The following is a 22,145-nucleotide window of genomic DNA, read 5'->3' on the forward strand; positions in this document are numbered from 1 at the left end:
GTATGGCAAAAAAAAAAAAGGTTAAGAGGGTAAATTTTATGTGTATTTCACCACAACTTAAAAAAATTGGAAAACACAAAAAAAGAAGGGACCATGCTTAATTGTTGAACACTTGGAGTTCTCTTCTGACTCAACCCCTGATTCTTCACTTCCCAGCTATGTGACCTTGGACCTGTCACACCCTGCCAAGACCATGAGTCAAATGGAGAAAAGAAACCACGTCATACTGTTTAAGACTACTGTGTATATAGAAACTCTTCACAAGCTATGTCAGCACCAGGGAAATGTGAGGGAACATACTTCTGTGTCTCTAATAAACAAATTAATTAGAGCAACTGTGTAAGGTGCTTAGGACTGTGCCTGGCGTATAATAAACACTCCATATGTGTCAGCAATTATTATTTTAGAATCCTTCCTGATATAGGACGTAATGAAGCACAGACACTGCTAGCATCTCTGAATTCTCTGCATCCAAACGCATAGGAGATATGACACTCAGGGGGCTCCCCACAGCCCTGAGCAATAATAATCGATTCAGGGTGAAGTCTGTCTTATTACAGTGCCCTCAGTAGCTCCCTGAGGACCAGAAAGCTAATTCGCTTCCCTTCTGCCTCCAGGCACTGGCCACAACTCAGCTAATTTAATAAAAGAGTATAATGACCCCAGATTGTTTATACTTTCAATTGTTTACATCAATTGTGTGATAAAGTGTGGTACTTCACAAGAGCAGGGAAATGTAACTGTAATTGACAAAGCTAAGTGATCAATTGAAAGAACTAAAAATGTATACAAAAGCATAAGTAGTTAATTTTTGTGGTATAAAAGTGTTGATCAAAATAGCTAACAGAATTCTTGTGTTACAAGGGAGCTAGGAAGGCTGGTGGCTCTTCTAGTCGTGTGCCAACCAGGCATCACGTATCTTGGTCAGACTTATTTTCTGTAAGGTTTAACAGCAATTTACTAGTAATTTAGGTAAGTGAAAGGGAACCCTGAAGGAGCAAGTGATGGAGAAATCGAAGAGAATGGAAGAGAATGTCAGAGAGAATTACTTTCTTAAAGTACCTGTAAGTCCATACTGATAATAAATAACAGAGACATACAGATAGACTGACAGACAGACAGAGACAGAGAAAGAGAGATGGAGAGAGAGAGAAAAAGGGAAAGGAAAGTTCTTCCTTACAGTAGAATGAAAGGAACTAGTAAACTTAGAAGGAATGACGGAGTTAGAAAATCACTATTTTGCAACCATCATAATAATAATTCAGGCAAGAATCATCAATGGATGAGAAACTACCAAACGAATGTTTTAGGAGGAACACAATATTTATATAGTCTTAAAGCATCCCCTACAGATATTTATTAACTGCAAAGTAGAGAATAGTCATTTTACAGTGGAGAGACCTGGCAGGCACCACCTTAACCAATAGGCAAGCGGACATTACTCCTGATCAGATGCACTTGAGAAGACAGGCATCGCCTCCCTGGAATTCCTGCCCAAAATGCATCGCCTGAATCTAACCATGAGGAAATGTCAGACAAAGCCAAATTAAGAAATATTCTGGGGCTTCCCTGGTGGCGCAGTGGTTGAGAGTCCGCCTGCCGATGCAGGGGACGCGAGTTCGTGCCCTGGTCCGGGAGGATCCCACATGCTGCGGAGCGGCTGGGCCCGTGAGCCATGGCCGCTGAGCCTGCGCGTCCGGAGCCTGTGCTCCGCAACGGGAGACGCCACAACAATGAGAAGCCCGCATAAAGCAAAAACAAAAAAAAAAAAAAAAAAAAAAAAGAAATATTCTGCAAAATAAATGGTTTATACTCTTCAAAATATCAATGTCATGAAAAACAAAGGAAGGATGAGGACATGTTCCAGATTAAAGGGGAATAAAAAGGCATGACAACTAAGTGAAATCTGTGATCCTGGACAGGGAAAAAAAAATAGCTCCAAAGGATAGTATTGGGACAATTGATGAAATTTGAATAGGGTGTATAGGTTAAATAATAGTCTTGTGTCAAGGTCAAATTTCCTGATTTTGATAATTGGACTGTGATTATGTAAGTGAATATCCTTGTTATCAAAAAATACGCATTGAAGTATTAAGGGGTAAAAAGGGCATGTCTGCAGGGAATTCTCAAATGGTTGAGAAAAAATTATATCTATAATATACAAATAAGTTATGCATGTAATAGTCATTACATTCAACATGTAATATTAAATTGCATACATGGAGAGAAAGAGTGATCAAGCAAATATGTCAGAATGTTAACAATTGGTGAATCGGGGTGAGGGTGTATGAGAGTTCTTGTTACTCTCCTTGTAATTTTTCTTTGTTTGAAATTATTCGCAAAAATACAAAGTTAAAAAAAAAAGAAGGCTGGATGAATAAATGTCCAAGAACCCTTCCAACTCTGAGGGCTTCCCGACTGAAATCCATTAGCAGCTGGTCGGCGCAGCAACAGCCCAGAGCCCTGCCCCCTCCGCCCCCCGCCAGCCCTCCCTAAACCTCGTCCCTGTCCTTCCATCACCACTCCTGTTTCCCCCTCTGTCTCCTTCCCATTTTATAATGTAAGATGATTTCAGACTTCTTGTGAGCTCTTGAGAGGAAGATCCTACATAATTGTAGCCAAAAGAATAAGGAACTCACAAAGGAAATGAAAGCTCGTCTATTGTATCCCTTTTTTTTTCATATAATGCACATCTCATCTCGAGCAGACCCTTCACTGCACAGTTAAATACACCTTGAGTTCCCTTCCTTAAAACAACCAAACCAAAACCATCCTGGACTCGACATCTTCTCCGTCCAGCTTCTGCCCTACCACCTTCGCTTCGCGGCTCCACCTCTAGAAACGTCTGCCTTCCATCTCCGTTTCCCCTCCCCTCACTGTTCCACCCTCACGCCTCTACTGAAGCTGTTCCAGCCAGTCTCGCCAGCCACCTTCTCATCAGGAAAGCTGAGGGGCAGTTGGTGACCCTCGTTTCATCTATTGGTGGCATTTGCTGCTGTGAACTACTCCTTCTAGAAACACGCTCATGGCCCTCATGGCCCCGGGTCCTGATTCTTCTCCAACAACTCTGGCTGTTGCTTCTCAGTCTCCACTGCAGGCCCCTCTGAGTCTGCCTGTCCCCGAAATGGGGATGCTCCTGAGCTCTTTCCCAGGCCACTCTGCATGGCTCCCACTGTACAACTGCTATTCCCAGTTGCCTACCTGACACCCTCACTTGGACGTCTCATCTCATAAGCTCTTCACACTCGGCAGCTCCAAATCTAAACTTTTCACTTGGAGGGGGCTCCCTGCCTCAGAGAATAGCACCGCGAGGGCTTAGCTGGTGAGCCCGAAGCCTGGCGTTCCCCCTCGACTTACCTCTCAACCTGCACACTCACCGGTCGGTCAGTAATTCCTGTCAGTTCCAGCACTTCATCTCCTCTGCTCCACCTCAGGGGAGCCCGCCATCCTTCTGACGTCACTACATCTCCCCACTTAGGCCACACACAGTCAGGGAACTGGGATTCCACCTTATGCTATTCTAGAGCCTAGTGACATGGTGAGCAGTCATAAATGTCTGCCTAATAAATATATATGAATAAATAAATGGTGAAATGAGTGGCATCCTTTTAATTTAGTGGAATTTCTTACTCCATCCTTTAAAGACTAAATGTATTTTCTTATATTAATACTTTAACCTCCCCTCCACCTTTTTCCAGAGTACCTACAAAGTTTGGGTGCCGATGAAGACGGATTTTTCCTAAGAGAGCTCTTTGGCTCAGGCACTGAGTTGACGAGGTGCTGGGGGCATTATTTACCTCTTGCTCCCTCAACTGTCCCCTCTCCTGTAATCACGCCATCAAGTTCACACAATCTATGGTGGCTGGAATGATGACACCTCCATAAATCAGTTCTCAACCTGCTGGTTGTTGCTTAAGTGCCCAGGTGACTAATGTCCTTCTGTGCCTTCTTGGTGCAGAATATTTTGATTGATTTAACAAAGGTTCTGATTCAGTCAAAGGCTGTGAATGCATTAGTGGCTTGGAGGAACAATGTCCCAGGACTCCAAGCAAGAGTGAAAAGGAAACAGCAAAGGCCAGCAGCTGGGATGGGGGCAGGTTTGCTGTTCTACAGTCATTGCCTGTTTTCGGACTTTAGTCCTTTTAAGATGTATGTGTAGAATTTGAAAACTGCTAACCAACAAGGGTTGCAGATTCATGCTCACCTTTCGTCACATTTAATCAGAATCACACTGTCTGTTCCAATGCCCAAGGCTGCAGCTCCTTTCTTGAGAGAAAAATGGCTCTGTAAAAGAAAGTACATTTGTATCATTAATTAGTTGCATACAAAGTCAAGATCCATTCCCTTGGCTGTTCTTTTCTTCTCAGTCTGTTCCTCCAAAGCCTGGATTGCTGAGAGAAGATGGCATCCTTCACTTAACATTTTTTTTCAATTGTGGTGAAATTCACACAACACAGAATTTACCGTCTTAACCATTTTAAGTGTACAGCTCAGCGGCACTGAGTACATTCACGTTGTTGTGCGACCATCACTACCGTCTATCTCCTTAACTCTTGATCATCTTGCAAAACTGAAACTTTGTATCCACTAAACAACAACTCCCCATTCCCCCCTCCCCAGCCCCTGGTGACTACCATTCTATTTTCTATCTCTATGAATTTGACTACTTTAGTACCTCATGTAAGTGGAACCATACAATAATTATTTTCTGTGACTGGCTTATTTCACGAGCATAATGTCCTCAAGTTCGTCCATGTTGTAGCATGTCTCGGAATCTCCTCCCTTCTGAATGCTCAGTCATATTCATTTTATGTATACACAGCGATCTGTTTTTTCATTCATGCATCAATGGACACCTGGGTTGCTTCTACCTTTTGGCCACTGTGAATAATGCTGCTATGAACATGGATGTACAAATATCTCCTTGACCCTTGCTTTTAATTCTTTTGGGTATATATACCCAGAAGTGGAACTGCTGGATCATATGGTAATTCTGTCTTTGAGGAACTGCTCTATGTTTTTCCATAAAGCTGCACCATTTTACTTTCTCACCCACAGTGCACAACTGTTCCAATTTCTCCATACCCTTGTCAATGGTTGTTGTTTTCTGTTTTTCGATAATAGTCATTCAGATGGGTGTGGGGTGCTACTTCATTATGATTTTGCTTTGTATTTCTCTAATCATTAGTGATGTTGTGCATCTTTTCATGTGCTTATTGGCCATTTGTACATCTTCTTTGGAGAAATGTCTATACAAGTTCTTTGCCCTTTTTTGAAGGGGGCTGGTTGGGGTTTTTTTGTTGTTGAATTCGCTTGGGCTTTTGCATGAAGATAACAAGACCCTGGAAATTATCAAAGAACCTCTTACCCCAACACACAGTAACCTATGCCAATCTCACATACAAGGCATAAGAACACAGCAACAGCAGCTGTGTATTGTATGGCTCCCAGACTTATATTTTGCTACCCAGAGATTACATTCAGTTTCTTTCGAGTTCAGTGAAATTGTGTGCACTCAAGTAAGAGAAGCTGGCCTGAAATCCAGCACTCTTCATCCCAGACTCATTGGAGGGGCTGTCTGTTGTGGAGATGACTGTCCAGCCCAGGGTGTGATCAGGAAGGAGGCATCAGTCACTGGCTTGGCAAACAGCGCCTGTGGAAAGGCCACCCTGACAGGCCACCACTGAATCTTTGTTTGTGATTTTGGTTATTGATTCCAGGGAAGAATCCGAATGTCAATGGCTGTAATCACTGTGCAATCTGGAGAGTGGAGAGGGGCCTAACCTAGCCCAGCTGTACTGCATCTGTGAGCAGCCTCTTACTATTAACTACAGATCATTAAGCTGTCCAAAAGGAGAGCTGCTTCCTCAATTTACATCACCAAAGGGTTGCTGACTGGAATTTTAAATGATGGCTCCAGAGTGTACTCTCCTCGAATGCCTGCTTTTGACTCTGAATTCTTTTTCTTTTTTTAAATTAATTTTTATTGGAGTATAGTTGCTTTACAATGCTGTGTGAGTTTCTGCTGTATAGCAAAGTAAATCAGCTACACATATACATATATCCCCTCTTTTTTGGATTTCCTTCCCATTTAGGTCACCACAGAGCACTGAGTAGAGTTCCCTGTGCTATACAGTAGGTTCTCATTAGTTTCTATTTTATACATAGTATCAATAGGGTATATGTCAATGGCTCCTCTGAATTCTTAAATATGCAGCCTAGGAACTGTTAACACGCACATTTCTAGGGGGTGTGGCTAGTAAGCAAGAAGAAATCACATTCATAACAGCAGCCAATACTGTAAACCAATAAATGAGGCACTGAATAGAGGAGCTCTAAAAGCCCCGTGTAGCTAAGAGGAGAGATGGGAAAGGATCATTAGTCTCATTTTACAACCTTAGGAAGACAGCATGGAGAATCCTTAGGAAGATACCTGGGAACTAGGAAAGCTTAATTGGAAAGATACGTGATTCCTCCACCAAAAAAAGTGTTCTCTCTTACATAGGTACTGGATCCCTGGGCCATCCCAGAAAGAAGATGCTCAGGGGAAAACAGCACTAATCTGTGCCAGGAGGGCACAGAATCGAGGTGCCAGCTGCCCCACTGAGCAAGCGTGCACTACTCAGACTAGGCCCCTCAGTGAATGAGTTTGTAAGCACTGTTAAAATCAAACACAAATGGAGACTTGAATATTCCCTGAGCAGACAAACCAGTTTAGTCAGAGAAGCAAAGCTTAATTTAGCTGATTTTGCAAGACAAGTGAGGCTCACTTGACCTGGGTCACTTCTCGCTTAACGCCTCTGAAAATTGTGAGACTTAAATTGTTCTCCCCGATTCATATGAGGGAACCACTAACCAATTCCCTTTCATTTAAGAAAATTCTAATATTGCAACCAATCACTGGGAAGAATCAACAGTCACTGCCTCCACGTTATATAAGCTGCTTTGTAAAATCTACCTCTGAGTCTCCTTCCACGTTTTGGTTGGAGTGCTCATGGTTTGCAAACTGTCTTTTTGGTACGTGTGAAACAGGGAAGAGCAAAATCTGACTCCATGTTGGACCTGTTTCTTTTAGTTCAACCTTTGCTTTTCGTTGCTTTTGTTACTGTAATCAATAAAAGGATGCTATCTATAACTGTAAGCATACATAATGGCCTGCCTCAGGAACCCTGCCCCCCTCTGCCTGAATGTTAAACTAAAGTGCCTTTGTTCAGCTCACAGGGAGACATTCTGACCTGTGAAAGGCTACAGAAAAGAAGAAATTAACACATCCCCTCCCCAGTGCTGGCCAAGCCAGGAGATATTTTGCAAGACTTATGGCCTTTTTACTTTACTTCCTCACCTCCTCCCCCTCTCTGTTCTATAAAAGAAACTGGCATCCAGACCCCAATAAGTTGGTATTCTGGGATGCTAATCCACCATCTTCTCAGACACCTGGCTTTCTGAATGAAGTCACTATTCCTTGCCTCAACACCTCGTCTCCCAATTATTGGCCTGTCCTGCAGCAAGCAGACTGAGCTTGGATTTGGTAACATGTGTACCATAAACTTTTACTAATTATGACTTCGGTGATTCATTGGTTTTGTTTCTGTTTTTTTCCTTCCTGAACTTTTGACGGCACTAAAGAGTTAAATGGCCCCCCGGGGGTAAGTAAGAGATCTGGTGCACCCGGTCAATGCGAAGAAGTAGTCTTGTCTGGTCTTTAATGAGGAAGAATGGGGATTCTCAAATGAGGAGCAATTACCTAGGATAATGGATCACCATACCAAATGCTGCAGGTTTAAAGGAAAAACACTTGCCGGGACACGAAGCTTCAAGATGGGGAACAAAGGAATGAAAAAGAAAATTAGGTACCAAACAGTGAGTTTGTTTACATTTTCAGGAGAGGGAGCAGGGAAATAGCTAAATGTTATCCATCAATAGCCAGGGACCTAAGAGAGAAGGCACTTGAGTGGAAAAAAAAAAGACACTTCCGAGTGACGAAGAGACCGTGAAGACAGCTTAAATGGCAGGGCTCCCTGTGCTGGTGAGAACATGTGAGGAGAATCATTCTTACTCCTTGGCACCATGTTTAATGGAACCACCTGTTGATAAATCAGAGCAGAGAGGGCAGCGTCCTGGAGGCTGAGGACCCTGGGAACCAGGTATCTAGAGAGAGCTCAGAGGATGCTTGGTCACAAGCAGAGGGAGTTAGGGACACGTGGCATGGCGGGTTCACATCTGAAGGGCTGTGCCAGGATGGGGGTAGATGCTCCGGGGGACTTCAGAAGGTAAAACCATGAACACAAATTGGAAGCTACAAGGATTCTGTTGCATCCCCAAATCATCAGGGCTCTTGTAATGACCAGTTGTTCATCAAGGGAATGGCTGGGGGATGAGTTAACGAAGAGCCCCCTCCCCCCACCCTGATTCTGGAAAAATAACATAGACCCCTGATAGAATCTAGTGGTTACTTAGGACTAAATCATATTTCTATTCAAGGGTAATAGACATTAAAACCCATATGATTTTTATTTTACACTAAATGAAAAACTCAAGGTTGAAGATTAATTTCTCCATCTTTTAAAAAATATCATAAGTAATCTAGATATGGGCTATATAATTCAGCTGATATTTTAACTGGGTGCAATTAAATATGGGATTTTACAGATATAGAATAATTGTAATTTTAAAAGAAGCAAGCTTTGGGGCTTGAGTGGGATGAGATTATCCAGAGTAAGAAGGTGTGAGAATGAGAGCCCATCCCACCCATCCCCATGACTGGAGAATATGCCTATAGGGATCTTTCTTCTTTAATGGGGACAATAAATGTCTCCTGTCTTTAGGCATGGTGGGAGAATGGTAGAAAGCTCTGAAACAAAGCATTTTGGTCTCTTGCCATGCCGGTTTCTCCTCCTCTATTACAATTGAGATAAGCAGTTTAGAAAGCCGCCTTAATTCTTTCAAGCCATTGTCGGTCACATCCAGATATTTAACCGAGGTTCGGCTTCAGCTGCCTTGTGGGCCGCAGGGTTTCAGGGAAAGCGTCTGAGGCTCCGGGGACACAAAGATGATCAAGACGGCCCTCAGTAGCCAGCTATCGCCCCTACCTCATCTCCCTCTTCCTCTCCCCTCTTGCTCTCTACCTGGTGGTAGTGGCCTTCCTGGTCTTTTGGGAGCTGCTAAATTTGTTCTTGCCTCTGGACCTTTTTACTTGCTGTTGCATTTCTTAGAAAACCCTTCTCTCATCTATGCAAGTGGCTCCCTGCCTCATTTGATGCAGGTCTCTGCTATAGATCACCTCCACAGACACCTTTCACGACCATGTTGCAAAATAGCCCATTACCATGTCACTGTCTTGTCACCACCTGACATGAGAGTAAATATTTATTAGTCTAACTGTCTTTCCCCTACTAGGATAGGCTGCGTGAGGGCAAAGACTTTGTTGAAATAGTTAACAAACATCTATTGAATTTGACCATGTGCACAGAGAACAAGTTCAGGGAAATATCCACTCTTTGCTGCCATAAATCTCTGGCCACACTGTTGACGTGTGGCTTTGGTGACTGGGGCCAGATGATGGTGGGCTAAATGCACCCCGGTGCCTCTTATCTATGGCCTATTCTAAAAGCACATCCAAGTGGCTATATGTATATGTATAGCTGATTCACTTTGCTGTACACCTGAAACTAACACAAGACTGTAAATCAACTATACTCCAATAAAAATTTTTAAAAAAGAAATTGTTCTATGGATATTTGCATATTCACTTATGCTAGTAATAATTATAATAAAGGGTAATAGTTGAAACAACAACAACAAAACTAAACTAAAATAAAAGCATGTCCAGAGGTCTTCTTGGCACCCACCCCAGACAGCCTCCCATGGGGTCCTTCCCAAGCAGGAAGCAGTCGTAGGCCCTTCTAACCAGACGAGCTGCTTGGGGGAAAGAAAGAAGCAACCCAAAGACTTCAAACAAAGAGAAAGGACACACTAGGCTGGAATACTCAGCTCCTAACTCTCTGACAGTCTATCAAACCTTTACCTCTTAGCTCTAAGCTCTATCGATCATCCCTGGATTGGATCCTTTTGTACCAACAGCCTTTCCCTTTGTGGGTGGAGTGAATGGCACGTGTGTGTAGGAACACAGAACACAGGTGGATGGATTACGCATCGTTACACGTCATGGATGCCCAGCAAGGAAATCTTGAAGTCCAACCTATGAAAGAGCCGGAATCTGCTCCTTTGACCCCTCCCCATACCCTGGAGCCCCCTCCCCCATCATCGATGATGGGACCAATAGTCTTTCCCTGTCGTCCTATTTCTCCACACCCCTTCCCGACACCCCCTAGTTTGCCTCCTATACTGTCTCAGAGAAACTGGTAGCTCTTGTTCTTGCTTCTGCTCATCAAATGGTCCAAAAGGGCACCCTGCTTTTGAAAGCATCTGATGTACAAAGAATCTTGCACTCTGGGAGACCGCCTCATTCATTTCTAATGATCATGATTTGGAGGGCAGCGGATTGCCCGCCACGTTCTTAGAGACTCCATGTGAGTCAGAGGTGATATGGATCTGCACACAAGGCATTTCTGTGAAGCTGCTACCTCATTATTTGCCCTCAAAGCTATAGTTTAAAGTTACCTCAGTGTGAGTTTGTGCCCTAAGTATATTTTAAAAGAAAGGGATGGTGTGTACCAGGATTAAGTAGACCCAACGGGCATGTGTGGTGACAAACATGAACACCAGCACTAAGCATGTATGCAGTCACAGGAAAGCAATTATTTCCATGATTTTAGGATCCTGAGAAGAGTGAAATGAAAATGTGTAGTGGAAAGAGGTCATTTGGCATGGAAACAACCTAAATGTCCACCAACAGATGAATGAATAAAGAAGATGTGGTACGTAAAAACAATGGAACATTAGCCATTAAAAAAAATGAAATAACGCCACCTGCAGCAACATGGATGGACCTAGAAATTATCACACTAAGTGAAGTAAGTCAGACAGAGAAAGACAGATACCGTATGGTATCACTTATATGTGGAATCTAAAATACGACACAAATGAACTTATCTGTGACACAGAAACAGACTCCCAGACAGAGAACAGATCTGTGGTTACCAAGGAGGGGGAGGTGGGGAGGGATGGATTGGGACTCAGGAATTAGCAGATGCAAACTAGTATATATAGGATGGATAAACAACAAGGTCCTACTGTATAGCACAGGGAACTATACTCAGTATCCTGTGATAAACCATCATGGAAAGGAATATGAAGATTTTATATATATAATGGAATTGCTTTGCTGTAGAGCAGAAATTAACACAACATTGTAAATCAACTATACTTCAATTTAAAAAATTTTTTAAAAAAGCAAGAGGTCATTTGAGATAAAATGGCTCTGGTTAGTCAAGTTATTCTCTCATTCTGAACCACTGTTTGCTCAGCTGCAAGGATGAATCCCTCTCTTGTTGGTGTGAGAAGTGTAGCTACTGCAATGGGAAGGACCTACAGGTCGCCCAGCATCAACAGATGCTCACAAAGTTGTGGCCCTTCCAATTTTCCAGCCTCACGCCTAATGTGATGCCATCCTCAGGTCTCTCTGGGTACCTTGAGCAGAATTGTGTTAATTCATTAAATAAATTTAAATTACACGTTAATTCACTTTGTCTTAAAATAAACATATGTCATATTGGAGCATGTAAAAAAATCTCAAAATCATACAAGTAACAATAGAGAATCCAAACTCTCCCAAAGCTGTGAATCCTTGGGCATTGCTTCATATTTTGGGAGAGGGGCCATTATCCATCTTAAGAAAATAACTGGCCCCAAATATGCCTTCATCTCGCCTCCTGGAGACGTTCAGCTCTCTACCCATCAGGACACCAGTGGGTGGCTGGTTACTAGGGCAGTGTTAGTGCCATTTGCGGAGTGTTTACTAAAGGCCAGGTACTGTATTATCTCACTTCATCCTCCCAACAACTACATGAGCTGGCTATTATAGTCCCTGCTTTACAGATGAGGAAGAAATGAAGTAGGTAATCCAAAGTCACGTCCTGGAAACTGGCAGAGCAGGGCCTATCATCATTTCTAGTCCATTCCAAAGCTTACGGGCTTCATCCACTAACCTGAAGAAAAATAGGTCTATCCAGTGACTCCCGACCTGGCACTTGGAGCAAGGGAGAGTCACCCACAGGTGAGGAATGTGACCTCAGGGGCACTGGGAGGGGTGACCGTCCTCTTCTTATTTGTCTCTTCTCTGACAGTACAATGCCTGCTCCTTGAGAATGTCTCCTCATTCCTTTGTCTCCTATTGCAGTGAAAATACCCCCAGGAGAGGCAACACTTAGATTTCACAATCATATACATGGCTCTCAGGTTCTTTCCTAAGAGTAGGTTTTGATGGGATTGGGTAGAGGAGAAGATGACACAGGGGTGATGAGGACCCTACAAGGAAAAGGAGGGAGGAACGCAGAGGCGGAGGACCGGGTGCCAGGGGTGAAGTGAATCTGGTTCACTAGGTCACTTACTGAAAGTTCGGTCAGTGTTTCTGTCTAATGAGAAGCATGACATGGGAGCTTTTTCCGAGCTGCCTGGGTCACCATTTATTTTTTTGCTTTAGTTTTTAACAGAAAGGACATCTATTTTTTGGAATTGAAACCCTCTCAAAAAGTGTGGTTATATGAAAACATCTTTCTAAAGCAAATTATGAGAATCACCTCCCCATGGAAGTGGGCTGAGGTCACGAGGGCCCTCGGCAGAACACTGGTGACAGCTTCCAGGAGCCGTGGACCTGAGCTGAGCCTGGCGTGTTAAGAGTGGAATGAGTTAGTTATGGTGATTTGCCTGAAAGACCCCAGTGTCTGTTGTGATTATAAGGAACATTTTTCCTAGATGCGATTATGCTGTTTCACGGAAGTTATTTCTGGAAGAGCTTGTGTCACATGAAGAAATAAGAGGAATTTGGAATTAAGCTCACGGTTGGGGCTTTCAGAAGATTTAGAGAGAGAGAGAGATGCGAATTACTGAGCTGGGATCTTAGCTTTCCTCTATACTTCCTTTCAAGACAGGACCTAAAAGTCATCAGATTAATTTTTGCCAAGCTCTTCTATCACTGAGTTTGATGAGATCCCAGCAAAGGATGAGTATTGAACCAGATAATCTTTAAGATCCCTTCCAACTTTGTGATTCTACATTTTGGAGGAAAATCATCTTGGAGCTGCTAACTCATAAACGCTATCTCTTGTTTCAACTCAGTGATTTATGTTCTTCTGTTCTTCATCGCAATACTATTTGTTTGATTTAGTCCTATGCGAATTTCAAGAAAACGGTTTGAGTCGAAAAAACAAACCCAGCTTGTCCTGCTTATCAGCTAGGGAAAGTTCTAGTCTGTTTTGGTGGCCGGAAAAGTGATGGGTAGCCTTGTGGGATGTGGCAGAGACAGAGTGAAGTGTCATCTAGAAAACAAAAGATGACCCTTTGCTTTCTGAGCATGTGAAGTTTCTGGCTGGGTGCTGGAGGATGACAGTTTCTCAACCCCATTTTCATCTCTATGGCACTAACCACACCCAGTTATAAACTCTGTGCTCAGAATAGGAGAAAGGACAGTAACTGGACCTGGTTCAATAGATCAGGAAACTGTATTAGCATTAGAATAACCAACATGAAGAAAACGGGATTTGCGAAAAGATGCTTCAAGTGAATGCAGAACAGCCAGCTAGAGTGGCGATCAGGTCAGCCAGCCTAGGAGCTGAAAGGGCAGTGTTGGGATTGTTGGAAAACTGAGGCTCTAGAGCTGATGCTGCCATTGACTGGACACGAAACTTTGGGCAAAACATCTTCCACCTCTGGGGCTTGGCTTCTTCATCCATAAAACAAGGTGTTGTTTTCAAGTTACCTAATATTTATGTAGAGCTCCCTATGTCCCAGGCACTGAGGGAAGTGTTTTTTAAGGCTCTTATTTGATTCTCCAACAGTCTTGGGCCTTGGAAACTCTCCAAGAGCATAAAGAGAGACCGTAACCGAAGCAGCTCCTGCCTTGGCCATTGGCCTCCCCTTTCCCCACAGGATCCACACAGCAGCCCCCCATCAGCCTTCTCCCTGCAGGTCAAGGGATTCCGGAAGGAAACCTCCACGCAGAGATGGAAACAGGCCTGGAGAAAAGGCATTTGAGAACTGACATGGCAATTTTCTTTCTTTAGCCTGGGAAGATCTATTTCTGGGGCTGATGGGGACAGTGACTGTGAAATCCGAAAAGACTAAGGAAAGATCTGGCCTGGCCTGAAGGTAGAAGGAGCGGTACTAAAGGATGAACAGGGTGGAATGGCCCTGAGGTCTGGAGCCCAGCAGCAACTAGACACGGGCGTTGTGCTACCTCTTAACTTGGAGCTTCAAGGCAGGACTCACTTTTAAGGGCTCATCTGTCCAGAATGGTTTGGATCAAGTGCCCCAGGAGACATGGGAGCTCTTTAAATCAAGCTCTAAAAGCCCTTCCCAGCCCAACCTATGGGTATCAAGGAGGATTTGTGTGTGTGTGTGTGTGACATGGAGAAGGAACAGTTTAGCATCACCTTCACGTAAAGAAAAAAGCTCTTGGTGGAAATCTGACTCAGGAAGGTATAAAATGTTAAAGCAATTGATCCTCTGTGGTTTATAAAACTCTGTCGCTGTATCTTTTAATCTGGTTTCTGCACTGGTAGCTGGGGCAAGGCCCTCACTGGTCTGGGAGTCAGGAAATCTGATTAATTCTGGCTCTACCTATATAACTAACTGCAGCCTCTTCATTTAAAAAAAAATGCTGAGAACAATCTCTGTTTTGCCGGGCACACAAGGCTGTTGTTGAATCAGATGAACTTGTGTCTATCAGAAGCTGGAAATGGTCCATAGCAATCAGATATAAGGTCTTGTACATTGGAAGTATAGTTCATCTGTCAAAACAATCTTTGAGTTAGAAACGACTGGTACTTTAGGTTCATAATTTTCAAATGTTCTTCCGTAATTATGGGCACAGATAGAAATACCAGAAGGAGGAGGGAGAATCGAATGGTTGCCATAGTCATTTCTTTCTGAATCACCTGTCTTTTCTTGGAAAATGGAGAAAGCGATCGAAGTTGACAATATCAAGAAACAAAGGCATAGCAAAATTATCCTCAGATCACACGACCTGGACTTTCTGAGCAACGTTGAGTGAACTTACATCCAACTTGAGCCCAAGAAACTCGTGCAGAAATCAGAGAGCACAAGGAACTTGCTGATAGGTCAACCTCATTTCAGGATTTGGAAACAGCACGAAAACCAAAGGAAGAAGATGCCAATATAAGATCACCTGGGCTTTTTAGTCTGAGAATACAGTAACACGTAACTATTTAGGGATCCAAATCCACTTTAGGGAAATCGTAATTGGAAGACAAATTACCTTATGTTTTTCCACCCATGAAGTAGCTGAGAAATGAGAGTTATCTCATGGTGGGGACCTAGGCTTGGTAGGATGAATGATGTGGCCCCCCCCAAAGATGTCCACATCCTAATCCCTTAAACCTGTGACTATGTTACCTTACATGGCAAAGGGGACTTTGAAGATGTGATGAAGGACCTTGAGATGAAAGATTATCCTGTGTTACCAGGGTATAATCACAAGAGAAAGAGGGAGACAGGAGAATCAGGGCCAGCGAAGGAGATGGAAGCAGAGGTCAGAGGCGGGGTCGAGGGGGTTGGAAGACCTGCTGCTGCTGGTTTTGAAGATGGAAGAAGTGGCCCTGACCCAAGGCAGGCAAGCAGCCTCTAGAAACTGGAAAGGCAAGGAAATGGATTCTCTCCTACAATATCCAGAAGGAACACAGCCCTGCCTGACCTACTGCAGATTTCTGACCTCCAGAACGGCAGGATAATGAATTCATGTTGTTTTAAGCCCTGAAGTTTGTAGTAATTTGTTCCAGCAGCAATAGGAAAGTAAAACATCAGAGGCTGCTAAATTTGATGCCTATAAATCGGGGAAAGGCATTAAATTAAAATGCTGTAACATGACTGAAGGCAAGATGCTAAAGATGCTAAAGATAAATCATTTGTTTCCTTTAATTCCATGGCTAGTGGAGTGGTTGTGAATTGTATTCACTGGCTTCCAATCGGTACCTGCCTTTTGTTTCCTTGTTATGACACACACACACACACACACACACACACACACACACACACACACATGTAAAATAGGAGAAAGAAAAGTTCTATAGTAGATCTGAGTCCTTCCCCATCTCCTAGCTCCCCGGCCCTCAGAGGGCTTTTCAATCTCTGAGGCAATTGTTTCCTAGACTCTAGGCTACCTGGAAGCAGATGTCGTGAAGGAACAATCTTAGAAATTTATGCAGCAGGTGATGCTTACGAACACCTGTCAAGAATAGACTCTGGTTCCCTGCAGGTCACATGTGGCAGGACAGTTTGGAACCAAGACCTTGCTCAAACAGCTGCTCTGTGGCTTTGAACTTGTGTGCTGCATTGCCCTGGCACATGCGAGAAAGATGGTGGCTTGGCAGGCTAAAGCTCTTTGGCTTCATTTATGTGCACAGGATGGGCCATTTTTCCAGTGCCTAAGTCGTAGTAGGAACGAGGGCATTAACTCTTTAAAGGCCACGGAAGGAATGTGAAGCACCATTCCCTGGAGCGCCAAACTCTCAGCGTCCTGCCTGGACAGAAGCCTGGCAGTAGACAGGAGCCTGTGCTTGGCTGAGACAGATCCGGCCCAGAGATGAGATAGGACAGTCACTACACCATTTCTCTACAGTGATAAAACCCCTGGTTAAGTCAGCCGCAAAAGTGTCTCAAGGGGGCTTCCCTGGTGGCGCAGTGGTTGAGAGTCCGCCTGCCGATGCAGGGGACGCGGGTTCGTGTCCCGGTCCGGGAAGATCCCACATGCCGCGGAGCGGCTGGGCCCGTGAGCCATGGCCGCTGAGCCTGCGCGTCCGGAGCCTGTGCTCCGCAATGGGAGAGGCCACAACAGTGAGAGGCCCGCGTACCGCAAAAAAAAAAAAAAACAAAAAAAAAGTGTCTCAAGGAACCAAGAGGGTAGAATATCTGATCGGAACTTTATAACAGAAAGACTGTATCAACAGGGTGCTTGGGAGTTCTGAGTTATATAGGCACAGCACTGATGATGCACTGAGCTCACGGTTACTCTACCCTCTCTCCTCCTCCCATTCCCCCAGCACGTGACATTATTACAGAGAAGTAAGTAAAGGAATGAGGGGTAAAAGCATTCTGCTTTCTCTTTGAGCATTTTCTTGAATTTCAAAGACAAAGGAGCTCACCCCATTTTACCACCCAGCTGATCTCTCCCCTCATTCTCTCCCAAGAAGTATCTTCTGGAAAGAGAAACCATGGGGTAAAGTATTTCCAGATACCATCTCTTTAACCGGGGCTTTAAGGAATATAACCTTAAACTGGGAAAGAACGCTGACACCTACGTGCTCAGATGTGAAGGCAATGAGCCTGGGGACCGCAGCCATCCCTTTCTCCTTGACTTCAGGGAACATCTTAAAGCGCGCAATCAGCATAGCGTACATGTTGGATATAGCGCCACCTAAAGGGCAGAGCAACACCGGTTACCTCTTCTAGTCATGGTCAACATCGTCATTTCACATGCAAGCAACGTTCCTTATTTCCATTGACCTACAGTCCTCCTTGGACACAGGAGAATACCTTCTTACTGGCTGTCCTTTGAGTTGAATCCACAGACTCAAAGGCACTAGCTAAGAGGGCCCAGAGAAGGAGCATTTAGCCCAACTCTAGGATGGATGCCAGCCCTCCACACCCACCTCTGTCACTGGGGAACTGCAGTTGACTCTGCTCTTGCTAGGAGCCCTTTGAAGAGGCTTTTAAGAACTTAAAAAGTGTTGCCTTCCTTCTCGGCTTGACAGTGTGGTCATTCTGCACTAGGCCTGTGATAAACTTATATCCTCATGGAGAGGACATTTCTTTTCATTTCAGCTCATGCAATGCCTCGCACTTGGACTGAGAAATATCAGTTGCTATTAATGAGGTGGACTGTTAACAGTCCTTATAGGATGAGGATAAACATCCAAGCCCCTCTCATCATATTCATCTGTTAATTCCCCCCACATGGTTCTTCCCTCTCAATGACAGCATTGAAATATAATTTTAATGCTTAAAATTTCATAATTATAGGAAGATACACAACAAAGGGAATTTTAAGTCCATACTGAATTACTATTCATGTGTCATCCTAAGGTTGTCAAGGATTTCATACCATAAGATCTGTATCTTATAAGTAGAGTCTCATTTGACAAGCAAAGAAAAGTGAGCTTCTCCCCAGGATTGTTGGAAAGTTTAGGATTTTTGCGAACCAGGTGAAAGACAGATTGTTGCGAATGCACCTGAATATGCTGGTGTGGGAGCCGTGAGACCACGAGGCAGAGTGAAGACACAGCGAGCACCCCCAGCCCACAGGGGGAGGCGCCCGGGCTGTACCATCCCGTGAGTTCTCTGAGCTCTTTTCCCTTCTGGTGGCTGTGGAGGAGGGTTCTCCGTACCAAGCTGGATGGCCCACGCAGGGCCATGACTCTGCCTTGTCTCTGCCCTGGACTCTGATGCAAGCAGGCAACCTGGCAAAGAGCAGTAGTCACCCAGAGCCTGGCTTTGTCATCAGTCAGAATGAGGGCAATCCCTACCTCTTGTGGACCCCAGAGACATAGAACAAATAGAATCCAGGTCAAGCCTGCTCTGAGCAGGCACCTTGTCTAAAAGGCTGACTGTGCAGGATGCTGGTGGGCAAAGGACCAGCTTTTAAAGGAAGTTTCATTCTAGCTCATGGTTTCTCCATCCTGGCACTCAGGGTTATTTCAGGCTGGATAATTCCTTATGGTGGGGCTTCTCTGGGCATCCCTGGCCTCTACCCACCAGAGGCCAGTAGGACTACATGCCCCCCACCCCCAATGAGTTGTGACAATCAAAAATTTCTCCAGAGACACTGCCAAATATCCCCTGGGGACAAAATAGCTCCCAGTTGAGAACCGCTACCCTAGTTCTTTTTAGAGAGGCTGGGGAGAAAGGAGAGAGGAAGCCAAAGGGGAAGATGGACACGGAGAGAGTGCACTTCTCAGGACAACTGTCCAGGGAGTCCCACTCTGCATCTCATGGCTCAGTCATTCTCCATCTAAAGGTTCAGCCAGGGCTTCCCTGGTGGCGCAGTGGTTGAGAGTCCACCTGCCAATGCAGGGACCACGGGTTCATGTCCCAGTCTGGGAAGATCCCACATGCCGCGGAGCGGCTGGACCCGTGAGCCATGGTCGCTGAGCCTGCGCGTCCGGAGCCTGTGCTCCGCAATGGGAGAGGCCACAACAGTGAGAGGCCCGCGTACCGCAAAAAATAAATAAATAAATAAATAAATAAATAAAAATAAAGGTTCAGCCGTCCGGAGAGGGATGAAGAGGCTCCTGGGTCTCTGGACAGAGCAGACTGCGCTGTGTCACACAGGCAGGAGGACAGATGCATGAGCCCTATGCGCTCGTCTTTCCCAGGAATCTCCCAGAGAAAGGGTGCAAAAACAAGACCCGAAACATTCTGAAAATCCTGTTAGATGCGAAAAGGTTTGTGAATAAGTCAAGATTTCCCTGAGCGGTGACGTTCTCCAGTTCCCTCTGGCTCCCGGCTGAGGGTCACATCCTGTAAACAGATTTCTTCTACAAGTCTCAAAGGACTTTCCATGAAGCATGTCGCCTCTGGCTGTTACCGATGGAGGTGTAAGGAAACTGGGCTGTGCTATAGATTCAAGCACAGACCTAACTCTTCATGTCTAGTCCCAGGCAATGGGACTCTCAGGTCTCAGGCACAGAGATGTGTGATTTCCCTTATGTGCACCCCTTAAATCATAAGACCCTTTCTCCAGGAATAAGGCTGGATGCTACCCAGAAAGGCATCCATTAACAAGTGAGGATGCTATGATCCATCTCTCCTCTGTAACGCCTTGTAGAAAGCAGGGCAGAAACAGGTTGCTAATGACCTTTTCTTTTGTCCCCTCCAATTGTGCAAGGTCTACATTACACTGTAGCCTGGCATCTATGGCTTCCATCTTGGGGTCAGAGCATGTGGGTCTTCAGGATCTAAGGAAGGAGCCTCAGGATCAAGTTCTAGTCTCTTCTACCTGATCATTCCCCACCACTGATGAGGGTGGCAGCCCTTAGTCCATACCTGGCTTAGCAGAACTGCCAAAGAGGAGTCTTTCTCTGGCTGTGTATTTTCTGGGGCAGGTGGGTCCCAAGACCAGCCAGGTAAGTTAGGCCTGGCCCAACCCCGCTTAGTCACCTTTTCCGGGGCCACAGGAGCAGCTGTTCTCTTCCCACTCTTGGGAACCATTAAAAGAGAGCCCAAGGTGCTCCTGGTTCCCTCAGGACAGCTCAATCACACAACCGATCTTACAAGAGAAGGAAGAATAAAGGTAGAAACAATGTTGATCTCTGTACCCTACCCAGTTCCTCATGAAAAAACACCTTAAGAGCATCAGTTCCAGTTAATGACAAACTTCCCTCAATTGGGGATGGTTTTCCAAAGGAACACTAAATACTCAGTTCCCTACAAAATAAAGCTAGCTTAAAATTCATCACGGCAGGTGTTCAATGACTTTAAATTTAAAAAGGCAAATTTTCCCTTTCATTTAACTAACACATTTTCCTTCAGCACCTGAAAACATATGCTCTAGCTTTAAAAACAGAAAATAAAATAGCCGATCTGAGCTTGTAGATAAAGCTGCTTAATTTAAGACTTGGCCCTGAGGCCACTGTTACTCATCATTTCTTCCTTCTGCCTTCTTTTCACTTTCTCTCTCCCTCATCATCCCCTTGTCTTTGTAGATTTGCTGAAGAGGGAGCATGACTTGGCCTTTGCTCTGCCTGACACAACGGCAGGTGTGGCTCTGGCCTCCCCAGTAGGGTCAGTCTCCGTGGACTGAGCCCTGGGGCAGTAACACCCATTCTGAAGACCCCTCTCTTGCCGCTGAAGAGGTGACAGTCTGCACGCCAGCTTTCCTTTCCACGGGTCAGTGACTCTCTCTCTTCCCACTGCCTTCCTAACTTTTATTTCATCTCTGCATCAAACCAAGGTCACGCACACAGACCCCGGAACCAAAAGCAGGACTTTCTGTCTCAGGTTGATTTTCTTGGCTGGAAGAGGTGTAAATAACGGAGCTTAGAATGCAATGGCTGGTGATAAAAGGCAGGATGGGAAAGACTGGAAAGATTGAATGACATCATAAAGAAGCAAAAGAATGAGAAACCTCTTGAAGAAGTCGTCACCCTCTCTTTTAGCTCTAAGAAACTCCTCCTTTCACTGATGCTTGGGAGAGTGAAATCCCCTTATTCTATAATTCCCTTATTAGGAATCTTTCCTCCTCTGTTCCACACGATCCATACATCCTATGTGTAGGATCACAGTAGAAGTACTGGGTTAATATCATTGCTGATGATGCTCTTTTCAAACACAAATAATTAATATTCAAGCATGGTGTAGTTGGCTTGGAGGTGTGGTCAATGGTCACATGCACTTAATCACATTCATTCTTTTGATCAGTATATAGCCTATTTAACCTAATGCAGAAACACAGACTAGATATATAATCATTTCTAGGTTCATAATAAGGCATGACATATCAGAAGAAAAAACACAAAGAAAGGTTAAAATATCATATACCAGGAGAAAATATCCCATCGCCAGAGCCCCCAGGCCAGCCAATGATTTCTCTCATTTTCTTTAGCGTGACGTATTCCAAAAGCACAAATACTGGAGCAATTTCATAGGTGAACCTGAAATGTAGTAATGGCCACATTTTATGTCTGTAACTCAAAGGAATAATTCATCATTACAATATCTACAGACCAATTTCAATCTACAGAACAATTTACCATTATAGCACTGAGCGGAGAGGAAAATGTTTTGCTCGGTTTTCTATATTCCTAAAGTCAAGAGCTTCAATCATTGGCTTAATGAGCAAGGGTCATTTATCACAGTGAATAAATATATTGCAGAGTAACATTATAACACTATCTAAAAGAAAACATCTGGTCCCATTGCTCTCATATTATAAATAATTATAAATCCAACATGCCCCAAAATGTCCCTTTGGTGTTTAGAACATGGTGTATAACTTTGATTGCATGAAAGATATA

At 44.3% G+C, this 22,145-nt stretch overlaps 1 protein-coding gene across 1 annotated transcript in view; it reads right to left on the bottom strand.

Annotated features, from left to right (window-relative positions):
* Nucleotides 1–22,145, bottom strand: part of GAD2 (glutamate decarboxylase 2) — a gene marked incomplete at both ends in the record, with an annotated part of 66,510 nt that overhangs the window by 37,000 nt on the left and 7,365 nt on the right. The window contains 3 exons of the mRNA XM_079700655.1: nucleotides 4,205–4,284; nucleotides 17,433–17,548; nucleotides 21,670–21,782. Of these exons, the coding sequence (XP_079556781.1) occupies nucleotides 4,205–4,284; nucleotides 17,433–17,548; nucleotides 21,670–21,782 (309 nt within the window). The remainder of the gene's footprint in view (nucleotides 1–4,204; nucleotides 4,285–17,432; nucleotides 17,549–21,669; nucleotides 21,783–22,145) is intronic.

This window comes from Hyperoodon ampullatus, assembly GCF_949752795.1.
Source record: "Hyperoodon ampullatus genome assembly, chromosome: 3".
NCBI classification, from domain to species: domain Eukaryota; kingdom Metazoa; phylum Chordata; class Mammalia; order Artiodactyla; family Ziphiidae; genus Hyperoodon; species Hyperoodon ampullatus.